Source organism: Caretta caretta, chromosome 7 (assembly GCF_965140235.1).
Source record: "Caretta caretta isolate rCarCar2 chromosome 7, rCarCar1.hap1, whole genome shotgun sequence".
NCBI lineage: Eukaryota > Metazoa > Chordata > Testudines > Cheloniidae > Caretta > Caretta caretta.
This window is the reverse complement of record NC_134212.1, coordinates 32,295,469-32,312,343: the sequence shown is the minus strand read 5'-3', so window position 1 is coordinate 32,312,343 and position 16,875 is coordinate 32,295,469. Positions and strand designations below refer to the sequence as shown.

Here is a 16,875-nt window from a genome sequence, read left to right as displayed (position 1 = left end):
CATCAGTTCCTCTTAATAGAAACAACCCTGCAAGGCCCTAGATTCTAGCAAAACCACACGGGCCAAAGAAGTGACAACTGCAGGGAGCCTCTGCCAAAACAGCCCCAAACTGCACCACCCGACTGCCACATCCTACCCTTTGCAATCCTGTATCTAAGCTAACTCATTTGTAGGGCCCTACCAAATTCACGATCCATATTGGTCAATTTCACGGTCATAGGATTTTTAAAATAATAATTGTCATGATTTCAGATATTTAAATCTGAAATTTAACAGTCTTGTAATTGTAGGGGTACTGACCCAAAAAGGAGTGTGTGTGTGTGGGGGGGGGGGGGGGGAGGGGAGGGTTGTGGTACTGCTACCCTTACTTCTGTGTTGTTGCTGGTGGCAGCACTACTTTCAGAGCTGGGCATCCAGCCAACAGTGGCCACTCTCCAGCCACCCAGCTCTGAAGGCGTGCAGAAGGGTGGCAATACCGCAACACCCCTAAAATAACTTTGTGACCCCCTGCAACTCCCTCTTGGGTCAGGACCCCCCAACTGAGAAATGTTGGTCTCCCCCATGAAATCTGGTCTTTGGTGTGCTTTTACCCTCTACTATACAGATTTCACGGTCCATGATGCGTTTTTCATGGCCGTGAATTTGATAGGGCCCCAGTCATTTGGCTTGCCCTGCATACAAACACTTTGGTACCGCCCATGGCCTGATCCTATTGGGATCTGGGCTGCCCATGGCCTCTTTCTGTGCTGCAAGGCTCCTGGGATGGGCAAGGCAGCCATTGCCATGAGCACAGCTCCTGGCCAGTAAGAAGAGAGCTTAGGGAGCTTGATCCACCCACTTAGTTAGTAAGAGGCTTGGAGTCATCGTGATAGGCCAGAAGCTCTGGCTTTGCCCCTCGCTCGGCAAAGCTCCCTGCTCTCAGATTGGATGTTTGGTGATAGTAACAGGCGGGGGACGAGCTACAATTAGCTGGCGTGACAACAGCTGCTGTGGGTTAAAGAGACAGGGGGCGTGGTGTGGCGTATGTATGGGAGGAATCTGGAGTCACTGCTAGCACCTATTGTGTGTGCTTTGGAGAGACGGACACCGGGTTGTCAGGTAGGACTGTGCGGCAAGGGGGAGCATAGGTTAGTCACACAGAGGCGGGCAGCAGGCAGAGATGCAGCTTGACATTGCTCAGAGCGTTAAAGGTGACCGGTGCTGCTGCATTTCATATGGCTGACAAGACAGTGCAGTCTTGTGCAGCCACCGGCAACAGCCTGTGAAACCAAGAGATCCCCACCAGGAAGGGGGTTTCTGGAAGAGTTGGAAATTCTTCCCCTTTTGTGAATTTGGAGGCTCTGAAATGCAAGTGCTGGGGGCCTGAGCTGCACATTGCCCAAACTTTCCCCTTTGTGCTCTGATGCCCCTCAATCCCAACCTGCGTTGCAATCCTGGACTCCCCTCACGTGCCCTGTTGGTGCTCCTCAGTATCAACCTGCAGCCTCACCTGCTATTCTGGTTCTGGCCTCCTGCCCCTGCCAATGCCCCTCTGTCCTGGCCTGCAGTCTTCAGCTATTCAATTCCTGGCCTCTGCACCCCATATGCAGCTCTGCCAATGCCCCTCTGTCCTGGCCTGCAGCCCCCTGCTATTCCATTTCTGGGGTCTTCACCCCACATGCAGCACTGCCAATGGCCCTCAGTCCCGACCTGCAGGCCCACCTCCTGTTTCCATTATGGATTCCTCCCTCTCAATCCTGATGCGCAGCCTCCCTGCTATCCCTTTCTACAAACATACTTTAAAACAACAAAACCCTGTTCTGCCAGATGACTAGGAACTCCAGAGCAGACAGGGCTGTTTTCTGTCTCTAACGCTATTGCTGGAAGCATTTCCAGGTCTTCTCTTAGCCAGCAACCTCATCTTTCCCTTAGCTATAGACCCACATTCAGTGCCCTGCTCTACCACAGGCTCCCTGTGGGACCTTGGGCAAGTTGATTAGGCCCAGATCCTCAAAAGTATTTAGGTGCCTAACTCCCATTGACATCTGTCCTCCATCACTGCACAGGAGTTTGATGCTGCTCATATCTTATAAACCTGTGGACCTCCATGCTACTGGATTTTACTGAAGCAACGAGTAAGATTAAAAGAAAAATGAGTGGGAGACATGAATGACCAGGAGGGGACTGTCAAGAACTATGGGGCTGAGTTCCCTAGCTGAGGCTGGGGCTAGCAGGGGCAGCCTTCAGACAGGTTAATGGGCTTCAGCAAAATCACTTGATTGGCCAGGCCGTTCAATTGGCTGAAAGAAGCCAACAATTCTGCATTTATGCTCAACAACAGCACAGCTTAACACTTATACCTGCAGCTGCAATTGCTCTTGTGCACAGCTCGCCAGGGATATTAGTTGGCGTCTCCTTCATGGAGCTGTGAGCATGGGCATGTACCTGGGATGGTTCACCACCTCCCCCGATACCTGCCCCTTCGGTGGTGAGAGGGAGACCCTGGTGCACATCTACTTTGAGTGCGCCAAGTTGCAGCCCCTTTTCCGGCTCCTCCTGAACCTCCTCCTCAGGTTCTGGCTGCACTTTTCACCACACCTCCTGATCTATCTGTGGCCCCATGAAGTTGCAAGACCTCCTCGTTGACCTCCTTCTGGCATTTGCCACGGTGGCCATTCACCATACCAGGAGGAGGAAGCTGGACGGGGAGGTGCTCTACAACTGTGAGATCTATTTCCGATCCTCCCTTAGGTCACATCTCTGGACAGAGTTCCTCTGGGCCGCATCCACTGGACGCCTCTGAGGAGCAGTAGGCATTGTCCGAGGTTCTCTGCTTAGCGTTCCCCTCTGGATCCCTGCTTTTGACCCTGTGCACCTCATTCTCATTCCTGTTTTTTCATTTGTTGTCCCCTGAATTCAGTTGAGACTTGGGCCTAGTAGCTCCTCCCCATAGGCTGCGGGGAGGGGCCTTTAGATGTGGGCAGGCAGCGCCCCCCAGAGCCTCAATAGGTGCAATTGCTTCTGTGCCTGCTTGCTCCTGCCCTGTTTTGGTCCTCCTCCAGTCCACCTGACCCTGCATCCTTGCCTGGCTTCTGCTCCTGGCTCTGATTATTGGCTTCAGATTCTAGCTCTGACCATTGACTCCGGGTAGTGGCTTCTGATTCTGACATTTGGCTCTGGCTCCTGGTGCCTGTTCCCCAGTCTAACCTCTAGGGTAGACTGTCCACATCCTGGTCCTGACGGGGTGGGTTGCCAGCAAGAAAAAAACAATCCAGGCTAAGCAACGTAAGAGTCATGCCCTGTTCCCTTCCCATGATCACTGCACAGGGGCTGGAAACCTCACGCTCTCAATTCACCTCTTTGTAGTCCTGTGACAACTCCAGCCCCAGCAGCATAACATAGGCCTGGTCTACACTACACGGTTAGGTCGATGTAAGCTGCCTTGCATCGACCTAGCTGTGGAAATGTCTTCATTTAAATTTGGCTCACCCCGACGTAAGTGCCTCTCTATGCTGCTTTAGTAACACCACCTCCCCAAGCGGTGGAGAGTCAAGGTCAATGTAATTAGGTCGATGCAGTATCAGTGCAGACTTTCATTGACTGTGACTAACTTTCAGGAGCCATCCCACAATGCTCTGCACTGACAGTACAATTGATACAAGCGCCGTGGTGAGGACGTGCACCGCCAACACAAGTGATTTAATACCTGTGGTGGCTGTATGCAGATGTAAGTTAGGTCGACATAATTTTGTAGAAAGAAAAGGAGTACTTTTGGCACCTTAGAGACTAACCAATTTATTTGAGCATAAGTTTTCGTGAGCTACAGCTCACTTCATCGGATGCATCTGATGAAGTGAGCTGTAGCTCACGAAAGCTTATGCTCAAATAAATTGGTTAGTCTCTAAGGTGCCACAAGTACTCCTTTTCTTTTTGCGAATACAGACTAACACGGCTGTTACTCTGAAACCTGTCATAATTTTGTAGTGTAGACATGGCCATAGGCTAAACATCCAACCCAGATCAGTGCAGGCTCTCTCTGACCCTCCCGCTGCAACCACTGTCAGCTGAGAGTGGCAGGTGCTAATGACCCATGTTCTGTCCCATAGGTCCAGGATCCACAAGAGCCTCTCCTGAAGGAGGAAGTGACTGCAGCTTGAGAGACTTCCTGTGGGAAGAGCTTTGTGTCTCTGGAGCACAAGGATGATGGATCGGTATAAGATCCCACGCACCAAAGAGTTGGAGTTTGGAGGGCCCCTGGGTAAGGCGAGAGGGTGAGGGCGGTTGGAAGGCAGTGGCTCACATACCCTGAAAGGCAGGGCAAACTGGAGCTTTGCTTCAGGGCTGTGCTATGCAGCTACATGGTTAGAGCAGGGTTGGTCTGGGAGTCAGCACTCCTGGGTTCCCAGCTCTACCACTGACTCACTGTGTGATCTTATCTCTCAGGGATGCTGCTGCCTGTCACTCACCCACAGTTCTGATCACCCTGGAGACCTCGTTCCTCTAACCTCTCCTTCCTCCCTCCATAGGAGCCATGATCCTCATCTTTCTCATGCCAGCTACTGTCTTCTATCTTCTGCTGACGTGTCGCACTGAGCAAGCCAGCGTGCTGAACTTCCCGCCCCCGCTGCCACCCCTGAGCACCCTGTGGAGCCCCCACACCTTCCTGCTGCTCCTGGCTTGGGTGGGGCTCCAGGCTGCCCTCTACATGCTGCCTATGGGGAAGGTAATGCTGGGTCAGCCTCATTGGAGCAGAGGGGAGGGCAGGACATCCCCTTCCCTGCTGGGTGCCATCTGCCTAATGGTACCTGTTTGGCTGCCCATGGGGGGTCAAGGGCATATGTGAATTTCCTGGGCCACGGGTTGAGCCAGTTCATGGCCAGCTGGCTACACCATGTAGGCAGAGACCTGCCCAAACTCAGTTCATCTACACAGTTGTGAACTGAGGCTCCAGGGAGGGTATCAATGAGAGGAGTTGGAGTCGAGACCAGAGAGACTAGTGCTAACTGGTTCTGTGGCTTTCCCCCAGGTCACAGAAGGGATCGTCCTTCGAGACAAGAGCCGGCTCCAGTATCGCATTAATGGTGGGTGTTGGGTTTGGTGAGGGAGGAGAGATCGACTATGACCTGCCCCAGAATTTGCAGCCAATCACATCGCTTACAGAATTTTCTCATTGTAACAAGTAATAGTATTGGGGGGAAGTGCTGTCTATTGGGTCTGAGCAAGGGGCTAGGAGTCAGGACTCCTGGGTTCTATCCCCAGCTCTGCCACAGATTCCCTGTGTTATGTTGGGCAAGTCCCTTCCCCTCTCTGTGCCTCTGTTTCCCAGAATAACAGTGCACTGTGACTCGCGGATCCTCGGCTAAAAAGCCACAAACTGTTGCTTTATCTAAGCAGCCTGTGTCCTGCTTTCCTTCCTCCCGCACCGCAGCTTTCCAAGCGATGGGGGTCACGGCCCTGGTGGTGGGGGCTGGACTGGCAGCCGGGCTGCGCCTCAGCTACATCTATGACCACTTCCTGCAGTTGGCTTTCTCGGCCTTGCTGCTGGCCTTCGGCCTCAGCTTCCTCCTCTACTTCAAGTCCCTCTTTGCCCCAGAGACAACACTGGCGCCAGGTGGGAACTCAGGTGAGTCCTTCCTCAGGTGAGCATGGGACACACAGACACAGGAATGATCTTGTGCATGTAGACACACAGACGTGTGCACATATGCATGTGTGAACACACACAGACGTGTGCACACTGACAATTGTGCATGCACTAACACATAGACACTCTTCGACACACAGGTCACACCTGGTGTGTCACGGAGGGTGCAGGTGGGAGAGCAGCCAGTGATGCCAGTCAGGGTAAAAACCGCCAGGACTCTACGGAGGTATCTGATCAGTTGATGCAGGTCAGAAAGGAACCACCCTTGTTGTAGGCAGTTTAACCTTCCAATGAAGCATCCAGCAACAGCACCCATTGGAAACTAGACACATCCAGATCTAGCACAGCAGGGGTGGGGGATACCAGGTCAGTGGGATGGGCCCCCTGGACTGATCTGGGGTAGCAGGGAGGGGAGCATACCAGACTAGATGGACCCATTGGTCTGATCTGAGGCAGCAGGGGGATACCGGGCTGGACAGGCCTATTGGTCTGATCCAAGGTGGCAGGGAGAGGAAAGGGGAGTAGCTATTCCGCCTTGAGGTGCCTGACTTGCTATTGATCACACAGGGAATCCTATCTATGACTTCTTCATGGGCCATGAGCTGAATCCACGCATTGGCTCCTTCGACCTGAAGTATTTCTGCGAGCTGCGGCCAGGCCTCCTAGGCTGGGTAAGTGGGTGGGATTTTAGGGCTCCCTGCTGCAGAAAGACCTTGGACCCATGGCTATAATGGCCTTGCTAAGGCAAAGGATAATCGGAGAACCTGCTGCAGGAGAACACTAGTCCCGAGGGAAGGGTTGCAAGGGGGAATTTCCCTCCCTCCAGATGGCCATATGTAGCAGATACTATCCACAGCCAGAAATTCCAGCCTAGATAGACCCATTAGTCTGACCAAGCATGGCGGGAGGGGTGAGGAATACCAGACTGGATGGGCCCATTGGTCTGATCTGGGGCAGCAGGGAGTATGGGATGCCAGGCATGGGTGGGCCCATTGGTCTGATGCAGGGGTAGGGGTAAATCAGGCAGGATGGTCTTGCGCAGGGGCTAGATATGCCTTTGGTCAAATTCAGGGGAGCAGGGAGGGGAGGATACCAGGCTAGCCTGCCTCAGTATGTCAGTGAGATATTCGGGGGTCTCACTCAAGGATGCCAATTAGGTAGGGCGGAGGAGGGGCTGCCACACCCCCTTCCCACCCCACCCACAATCCGAGTTTCATACAGGAGGTGTGCTCCCAGGTGGAGCTCTTAACTGCACATCATTAGTGTGGAATGTGAGTTCTGCAGAGAGGTGCTTCTCCCAGCTTGTGTCCCTGGGGCAGGGAGTTAGTGTGTTGTTTCCAAACACAGGCAGGGTGATTGAGATAAGAAAAGGCAAATAATTAAATTAAAGCTCTGGAAGTCCTTAGATGAGCCTGTAAAGCAGGTTTCAGAGGGGTAGCTGTGTTAGTCTACATCAGTAAAAACAAAGAGGAGTCCTTGTGGAACCTTACAGACAATTTATTTGGGCATAAGCTTTCATGGGCTATAACCCACTTCATCAGATGCGTGGAGTGGAAAATACAGTAAGCAGGCATAAATATACAGCATATGAAAAGATGGGAGTTGCCTTACCAAGTTGGGGGTCAGTGCTAACTAAGCCAATTCCATTAGGGTGGATATGGCCCATTCCAGCAGTTGACAAGAAGGTGTATCAACAGAGGAAAAATTATTTTTTGTAGTGGCCCAGCCACTCCCAATCTTTAATCAGGCCTAATTTGATGGTGTCAAGTTTGCAAATTAATTCGAGTTCTGCAGGTTCTCGCTGAAGTTTTTTTGTTAAAGAATGGCCACTTTTAAGTCTGTTTATTGAGTGTCCAAGGAGATTGAAGTGCTCTCCTACTGGTTTTTGAATGTTACAATTCTTGATGTCTGATTTGTGTCCATTTATTCTTTTGCATAGAGACTGTCCGGTTTGGCCAGTGTACATGGCACAGGGGCACTGCTGGCACATGATGGCATATATCACATTGGTAGAAGTTTCAGAGTAACAGCCGTGTTAGTCTGTATTCGCAAAAAGAAAAGGAGTACTTGTGGCACCTTAGAGACTAACCAATTTATTTGAGCATGAGCTTTCGTGAGCTACAGCTCACTTCATCGGATGCATACCGTGGAAACTGCAGCAGACTTTATATATACACAGAGAATATGAAACAAGGAAAGCTCATGCTCAAATAAATTGGTTAGTCTCTAAGGTGCCACAAGTACTCCTTTTCTTATTGGTAGAAGTGCAGGTGAATGAGCCCTTGATGGTGTGGCTGATGCGGTTGGGTCCTATGATGGTGTCCCTTGAATAGATATGCGGACAGAGTTGGCAACGGGGTTTATTGCAGGTGTTGGTTCCTGGGTTAGTGTTTCTGTTGTGTGGTGTGTAGTTGCTGGTATTTGCTTCAGGTTGGGGGGCTGTCTGTAAGCGAGGACTGGCCTGTCTCCCAAGGTCGGTGAGAGTGAGGGATCATCCTTTGGGATAGGTTGTAGATGTTTTAGTTGGGGATTGTAGGTGATGGCTAGTGGTGTTCTGTTACTTTCTTCATTGGGCTTGTCCTGTAGTAGGTGACTTCTGGGTACCGTTCTAGCTTTATCAGTCTGTTTCTTCACTGTAGTTTTAAGAATGCCTGATAGAAGTCCTATAGGTGTTTTGTCTCTGTCTGAGGGATTGGAGCAAATGCAGTTGTATCTTCGGGCTTGGCTGTAGACAATGGATTGTGTGATGTGGTCTGGATGAAAGCTGGAGACGTGTAGGTAAGTATAGCAGTCAGTAGGTTTCTGGTATAGGGTGGTGTTTAGGTGACCATCGCTTATTAGCACCGTAGTGTCCAGGAAGTGGATCTCTTGTGTGGACTGGTCCAGGCTGAGGTTGATGGTGGGGTGGAAATTGTGGAAATCCAGGTAGAATTCCTCAAGGGCCTCTTTCTCATGGTTCCAGATGATGATGATGATGTCATCAATGTAGCACAAGTAGAGTAGGGGCGGTAGGGGACAAGAGTTGAGGAAGCGTTCTAAGTCAGCCATAAAAATGTTGGCATACTGTGGGGCCATGCAGGTACCCATAGCAATGCCGCTGACTTGAAGGTATAAATCGTCCCCAAATGTGAAATAGTCATGGTGAGGACAAAGTTCAGCCACCAGGTTTGCCGTGACATTATCGGGGATACTGTTCCTGACGGCATGTAGTCCATCTCTGTGTGGAATGTTGGTGTAGAGGGCTTCTACATCCATAGTGGCCAAGATGGTGTTTTCTGGAAGATCACTGATGGATTGTAGTTTCCTCAGGAAGTAAGTGGTGTCTCGAAGATAGCTGGGAGTGCTGGTAGCATAGGGCCTGAGGAGAGAGTCCACATAGCCAGACAATCCTGCTGTCAGGGTGCCAATGCCTGAGATGATAGGGCGTCCAGGATTCCCAGATTTATGGATGCGGGTGATGGTGGTGGGTGGGCGTTGAAGAGAGAATGCAGGGGACTTGCAAGAAATACAACCAAGCCCTCTGAGCCAAGGTTACATTCAGAAAAGGGGAAGATGTGAGGGGCATAAGTGAAAAGAAGGGGCCAAAACCCTGGGAATGGCTAGCAGTGATATAGAGAAGTTCCCACTCCATCTGTGGTACTTATGTGGCCCCATCACCATAGTATCTGAGTGCCTCACATCACAGCCCCTCAGTGAGGTCGAGCAGTGCTGTTATCCCCATTGTACAGATGGGGGCACTGAGAGACTAACAGCCAGATCTTCAAAGGTATTTAGGCACCTAGTGGGATTTTCAAAAGCGCCTAGAAGGTTAGGTGCTTTGTAAACCCCACTAGGTGCCTAACTGCATCTTTGAGTGCCTAAAAGGCTTTGAAACTCTGTCCCTAAGGCACTGACCTGAGGTCATACAGGAAGTCATGGGCGGGGGAGGAGGGGTGTAGAACCCAGGTCTCTCAGGGCTAGCTCCCTAACCACTGGACCAGCCTTTCTCTCTGCTGCATGCTGCAAAAAAGAGGCCTCTGATGCATGGGAGCAAAACCAAGAAGGCCGGTTTGCTGAGACCCCTGCAATTGGTCCCAGGGGATTGGGAAGAATGTCATAGCTGACAGTATGAAAAGCAGCACAGAAGTCAGGAAGGATGAAGAAAGAAAGAGGATGAGAGGAGAGCACTTAACTGCCAATGGCTGGCAGGTTCTGCCCCAAGCTGAGTTGTACAGCAATGCCTGCTATGCAATTTTAGGGCCTGTCTACAGCGGCACTTGACTGCGCTGCAAATTTCTCGCTCAGGGGTGTGAAAAAACACCCCCCGGAGCGCTGCAAGTTTCAGCGCTGTAACGTGCCAGTGTAGACAGCGCACCAGTGCTGGGAACTGTTCCCCTCCTGGAGGTCGGTTTCTTATGACGCTGGGAGAGCTCTCTCCCAGAGCTATGCTGCGATTACACAGCCATGTTAGAGCGCTGGCTGCAGCAGTGCTCTAAACGTTGCTAGTGAAGACATGCCCGTAGATGTTAACTGAAAACCACTTTTTGTTCTGAATTTGAAAAAAGGAAGAAATGAGGAAGCGTTGTATGAGTATCAGATGTGATTATACATCAGATTCGTAGGGTTTCAGCTGTATTCAGGCCAATTCCAGAACAAAACAGAAATTGCATCCACAGAGTCCATAAAGTCGATGATTATTGTCATGATTTGTGTTATTCACTGGGCACCATCTGTGTGCCCAGCACTGTTCAGAATATGCCAGAAAATTTAGTCCCTGAGCCAATGCGTATAAGGTGTGTAACTCTGGATAAGATGGCTCTGATACTTAAGTATGAAGTGCATAGTTATTGACCTCACGTGTTCACTGGGATGTTTATATCTATGAGTGGAGGCGCTGATGACAATATAAGTCTGACTTGATAAAAGACTAGAAGATTTGCCCCTCCAACTTTCTTTCAAGAGGAAGAGCTTCCCAGAGGAAGAGCTGTACCTTTTTATTTTCCTTTCCTGCCTGCAGTCGCCCTGATATACCTCAGAAATCTCAATTTTCCCCTCAACTTTAAAATGTGGAATTTTCTTGGTGTTTGATTTAAAATATTATCCGGTGAAAACAGCAACTCAATCACTGTAGTGTTATGTTTAAGACCCTTCTGGAAAGTAACTAGCCTTTAAACAGAAGTGAAAGCAGTGTTGCCAACTCTCATGATTTTGTCATGAGTCTCATGATAATTAGTGTTTTCCTTAAAGCCCCAGCTCCTGGAGTCAAGTGATTTGTGATGATTTCAGCCTTCATTCTTACAAGTTTCTAGTTCTTGTGGCTGTGGAGAAAGCTCCAAAATGTGACCCCAGTACACCTTAAAGGCTCAAAAAGCAGAATATACATTAACCCCCCCCCCCACCAAATCAATTATTTTTACATAATCTCATTATTTTAAAGCCCATCTCATGATTGTTGGTGAGCCTGATTCTTGATTTTTTTTGAACATTTAGGGTTGGCAATACTATGAAAGTGACTTGAATGTGTCAGTTTCACTACTGCTTCAAGTCATTTTTTTGTCTATTATTTGTAGTGGGGTAACACCCCTAGAGCCCCCGTCAGGTGCAGTTTAAACTCATGGTGGTCTTACCCGAATAGGATGTTTCCAAAAGTTAAATGATCTATTCCAAGCTTGATGAACTGCAAAAAAGTAATAGAAAGTAATGTAGATTACTTTTTACAGTTGTTTCAATTTTTGTATTCAAGAGTTTAGTTACAAATTAAGAATATACAGTAAAATTTTAAACCTAACCAGTGTCCCTTCAGTGACTTGACACAAGATGTCAGACCATGTTAGTATTAGAGCTGAGTGGGTCTAATATTTATTTTTTTTTTCTTTATATAGGAATTAAAAATTATTTGACAGGAGCACTGTATATAAGTTATTATCTGCAAAAAAACCCCAAGAGTTTTTAGGTGCTCAAGTGGCCTCTGGAATCATGGTTAAATTTGCCCCTTCCCAAAATCTGAAATGGTACTCCTGGCCCACTCAGCAATCAGGTGTTTTTCTCTGGGCAGACAGGGTGCTGGGGGCAAGGGAAGGAGCAGGGAGGGAGGTCTTCCCTCCTGCCAGGATCTGATTTCTCCCCTCCTGCCAGGCACTGGTGAACATGGCCATGCTGGTGAAAGAGACTGAGCTGCGGGGAAGCCCCTCGCTGGCCATGCTCCTGGTCAATGCCTTCCAGCTGCTGTATGTGGTGGATGCACTTTGGAATGAGGTGAGTCATGCCCACATCCCTGACTTAGCCTTGGCTTGGGATCTGCACTGGCCTAGGGGCTACAAAGGGAACCTTAGGGGAGGCCTCCTGGGTTCCCTTCCCATGTCTGGGAGGAGTGTGGAGTCCAGTGGTTCGAATGGGGGGGGCTGGGATTGAGGACCCAGCTCTGAGAAGGGAGTGGGGATTGGTGATTTAAAGCACAGATGTGGCCAGGGTGGATTGATTTAAATCAAAGCAATTTAAATCATTGATTGTAGTCAAGTTTTGCATTTGTACTTCATAGTTATTTTCCTAACAAAAGGTTGATTCTCACTGGTGGGTAATTATTAAAACATGTTAACTTGCAACCAAACATGTACCGAATTTAGTATAAAGTCAGGATTTCTTTTTGTTAACCAGGAGGACACAATATATCTATACACATTTATTTGAGCAATTATATAGCTTACTTTACATGTATTCTGATTCTTAATTTTTACATTTTTATTATGTTAGAAAATGATGAATGTTGTATTTATTTACAGTATGATGATTAATGTTTTACTTGCAATTTGTGTCCAGCTCTATTTGTATGGAAATTTAAAATTCAATAAAAAATCTCCAGAAACAGCATGTTAGGAGTTTTAATAAAATAAAACTATTTTGTGTGTTAATACACTTTAAAACTGATTGTATTAAACAAAGGAAGTAGTATCTGTAGTTAGTGAATTCAACTGATTGTTTCTGGTCACCATGTCATTCAAGATTTTAGAACTAGTAGATCTCTTCCTCTCACACATAGTTTTTCTTCATAGATTGGAATAGAAAAACCAACTTTCCTGTCTGTTCAACTCCCAATTGATTTCTTAACTTTGAAGGAACTAGTCACTGAACTGATTTAGTTGAATAAAAGGAAATGAAATGGAAAATATTCTCTCTACACCTTCAGAAGAGACTACTACCAATAGTTGAAAGGTGGTTTAGCGCTTCAACAAACTCTGATTCCAGGTGCCTAGCCAGTGATGTCAAGCAGTTCCACGTGTTCACTTTCTTTAAACTTGGCAGCAAACGTGTCCTGCCTAATATTGGGTGGGTTTTTTGTATTTAAATGATTTAATAGATTATAGCATGGTTAGGTGTTAGCATAGGTTGTCTGTTTCAAATTTAATTTTAAATAGATTTAGGGTTTTTTAAATATTTAAATTTTTTTAGCATTGACTTTTATCCATGCTGGATGTGGCTCCTCTGTGTCCTGCAGGAGGCCATCCTCACCACCATGGACATCGTACACGATGGATTTGGCTTCATGTTGACCTTTGGGGACCTGGCCTGGGTGCCGTTCATCTACAGCCTGCAGGCCTACTTCCTGGTCAACCACCCACAGAAGCTGAGCCTGCCCATGGCTGCCGGGATCCTCTTGCTCAATGGTGAGGCTCAGGTGATTCCCTCTCACACAGCAGACCAATAGGCCCATTCAGTCCCATATCTCTCCTCTCCCCCGTCCTGGATCAGACCAATGGACCCATCTAGCCAAGACCAATATGTGTAGTATCCCTCCCACTTTACCCCATGACCCCATCTATCAGAGTATCTCTTACCCTCACCCCCACCCTCCCTGCCTCACCAACCCTACAACGCACCTTACTGTACAATGGGGTGAAATCCCTTCCTGACCAGCCCCAAGCCACACCCTGAAGCCTGAGGATCGAAAGCCCTGCTCAATGTCACCCCCTGAGCCAGCATCCACCAGCATTGTCACTCATCCCTTTGTCCTCTCCAGAGAGATCTGTTTCCATACCAATCCATGGCAGAAGTGCCAGTATCCCCATGCCTAGAGCTCCCATAGCCTATCCTCACTCTGGTTCTCTTCTTGGCAGGTGTGGGCTACTGCATCTTCCGCAGCGCCAATTCCCAGAAGAACACTTTCCGCAGGAACCCCAATGACCCCAGAGTAACTGGTGAGCTGCAACCATATCTTGGACAGGAGTTATATGGGGGACATGGAGTGAAGGAATCTGGAGTGGGAGAAGAAAGGAATGCTAATGGAGGGTTAGGTAATGGGAGGGAGGTAGAAAATGGATGCTATGTGGGTAATGCTCTTCTCCTCCTCCCAGGTCTCAAAACCATCCCCACAGCCACGGGCCGGCGTCTCCTGGTGTCTGGGTGGTGGGGGTTTGTGCGCCACCCCAACTACCTGGGGGATCTCATCATGGCTCTGGCCTGGTCTCTGCCCTGTGGTGAGTCTAAATCCCTGCCTGGAGGGGGCCAGTGGAAAGGCTAGCAAGGAGGTGGTGTTGTCTCCTTCTCCTGCCCCAGCATTGGTGTCCCACTGGGACCTGTGCCTTTAGGGCATGCAGGACATACCCCTATTGCCCCTCTGCAATGGAGGCAGGGCAGCATCTCTTTAGCCCTCAGGGCAGTGGTGTCTGCCTTGGGGCACCCACTGTGTCTTCCATGAGCTACACAGAGGGTGCCTGCTCTGGCCCAACCTCCCAGCCATGTCCCAAGCAGATGAAACCAATATGCTACTCCAGCCACAGGTCACGTAGAAGGCGCCTGGTCTGGTTGGCCTGAAGTCCCAGGTGGAAGGCGCTAGTCGCACCTTCAAAGTGATGCCATCACTTTGATTATTAAAGTGGGAGTGGGGAGGAATCTATGCCCCTAGACAAGCTTGCTCAGCGCTCAGGCTATCCACGAGAACAATTGTTCTCAACCTATTTACCATTGTGGGCCACATATGCAGCTCTCTCTGTTATGTGGGCTGCATCCACACAATATATATACTACCTGTAATGCCCTGAGGATGTCACATGGGCCACAGCTGTGTGCTGATTAGGCCACAAGCAGCCCATGGGTTGCGAACCATTGCACAAGAAGGTCCTAGAGGAAGGGCCCATGGCCTCCTCTTCTCATGGCCCATGTCTCTCCCACCTCCTCAGGCCTGACACACGTCCTGCCCTACTTCTACGTCTTCTACTTCACTGTGCTGCTGATTCATCGGGAGGCCCGGGATGAGCACCAGTGCCTGCGGAAGTACGGGCTCGCCTGGCAGGAGTACTGCCAGCGAGTCCCCTACAGGATCTTCCCTTACCTTTACTGAGACGCATCCCAGCACATCATGCCCCATGCAGACCCAAGCACAACAGCTTACATCTGCCCACCTCTGCTCCTAAGGCTGGTAGGACGCTAGCCTCTGTCCTTACCACTGGGGCACGTTGTCATCCTCTACCGCATCTTTGCTGTGACACTGTCCATGCCGAGTCAGTGCCAAACACCCACTCAACCAGTCCCCAAAGGGAATGAAGTCCATCTCCCTGGAAGTGCAGGATTGTTCCCTCCAGTGTATTCCATGGAGCTATGCACTGTCTAGCTTTAAATGGTTCATACAATGCAGCTCGCAACTGGTCCCGGAGGGAGAGAAGATCATCTCATAATGGAGCTTTCTTGTTCGTTATGGAGTAAATCCAGACCCCAGAGCAAGTGGGGAGACTCTTCCTCCTTCTGAACATCCACAGTTGAAGTTGCTTTGACCAGCTGTGTCCTAAACGCCATCAGCCCTATCTGCACACTAATGCTCGCTTACCATCACTGCTGCCCAAAGGCAGCTTGGGGCTACGCCGAGCTTTGCCACTGAACACTAAAGAGGAACTGCGACCAAATCAAGGCAAATGGCAGTACCTAGGTGACAAGATGCTGCCCCCATGGAACTATAGATTTTGTTTGTGGAGCTGCCTGAATTCACAGGAAGTGGATGGCTCATGGAAGCTGAACTCCTTATGTCTTAGAGAAGCTGCCACTCCACCCACCTTGTGCCTATAGTGAAATAGAAAGCCATTGTGCCACAGAGTGGGTGCAGAAATTGAACAGACTCAAGGTGCTTTGCAAACTGCTATGTGTGATTAGCAGGCGATGGTACTCTCTCCATCCTGGAGTCTAGAGAGACTCACACAACAAAGTTGGGTAAACACATGGAAAGTTGTCCACACTCATGGCCTTACACCAGAGGTGGGCAAACTTTCAAGGTACAGGAGGGGGCTCCGGGTTGGGGCAGGGCCTTGGGGTGCAGGTCCAGTTGGAGGTGTGGGCTCTGGGGTGGGGCTGGGGATGAGGGGTTTGGTGTGTAGAAGGGTGTTCCAGGCTGGGACCGAGGGGTTTGGAGGGTGGGAGGGGACTCCAGGCTGGGGCAGGGGATTGGGACACCGGGGGAGGGGGGGAAGGGCTCTGACTGGTGGGGCAGGCTCTGGGGTGGGGCTGGGGCTGGGGATAAGGGGTTTGGGGTGCAGAATGTTGGGAATCCTTAAGAAAGGGATGATAATAAGACAGAAAATATCATATTGCCTATATATAAATCTATGGTACATCCACATCTTGAATACTGCAGATGTGGTCGCCCCATCTCAAAAAAGATATATAGGAACTGGTAAAGGTTCAGAAGAGGTCTAAAAAATCATGACTGGTATGGAGAAAGTGAATAAAGAAGTGTTATTTATTCCTTCTCATAACACAAGAACTAGGGGTCACCAAATGAAATTAATAGGCAGCAGGCTTAAAACAAACAAAAGGAAGTATTTTTTTCACACAGTCAACCTGTGGAACTCCTTGCCAGAGGATGTTCTGAAAGTGAAGACTATAACAAGGTTCAAAAAAGAACTAGATAAGCTCCTGGAGGATAGGTCCATCAGTGGCTATGAGCCAGTATGGGCAGGGATGGTGTCCCAAGTCTCTGTTTGCTAGAAGCTGGGAATGGGTGACAGGGGATGGATCATTTGATGATTACCAGTTCTGTTCATTCCCTCTGTGGCATCTGGCATTGGCCACTGTTGGAAGACAGGATACTGGGCTAGATGGACCTTTGGTCTGACCCACTATGGCCATTCTTATGTACAACAAAACCCACAATGTTTTCATAACAGCACTAGATGTCTGAGCTGCATTCCTCTGTGCTTCACTCGAGCTTAAAGCATTGCCTTCCATGAGGGACCACAGTGGAGCTTACTGCATGATTGGTAAGGCTTTAATGAAAGGGTCTAACAATATCA

The 16,875-nt window shown here is 49.3% G+C and overlaps 1 protein-coding gene across 1 annotated transcript; it reads left to right on the top strand.

Annotated features, from left to right (window-relative positions):
- Positions 1–960: 960 nt before the first annotated feature.
- Positions 961–15,695, top strand: TM7SF2 (transmembrane 7 superfamily member 2). The gene is made up of 11 exons (XM_048858763.2): positions 961–1,098; positions 4,086–4,237; positions 4,506–4,702; positions 5,006–5,060; positions 5,408–5,602; positions 6,191–6,294; positions 11,738–11,857; positions 13,095–13,263; positions 13,714–13,794; positions 13,951–14,073; positions 14,776–15,695. Exons 2-11 carry the CDS (start codon positions 4,180–4,182, stop codon positions 14,934–14,936), a joined length of 1,263 nt encoding a protein of 420 aa, XP_048714720.1. The 5' UTR covers positions 961–1,098; positions 4,086–4,179; the 3' UTR covers positions 14,937–15,695.
- Positions 15,696–16,875: the final 1,180 nt, after the last annotated feature.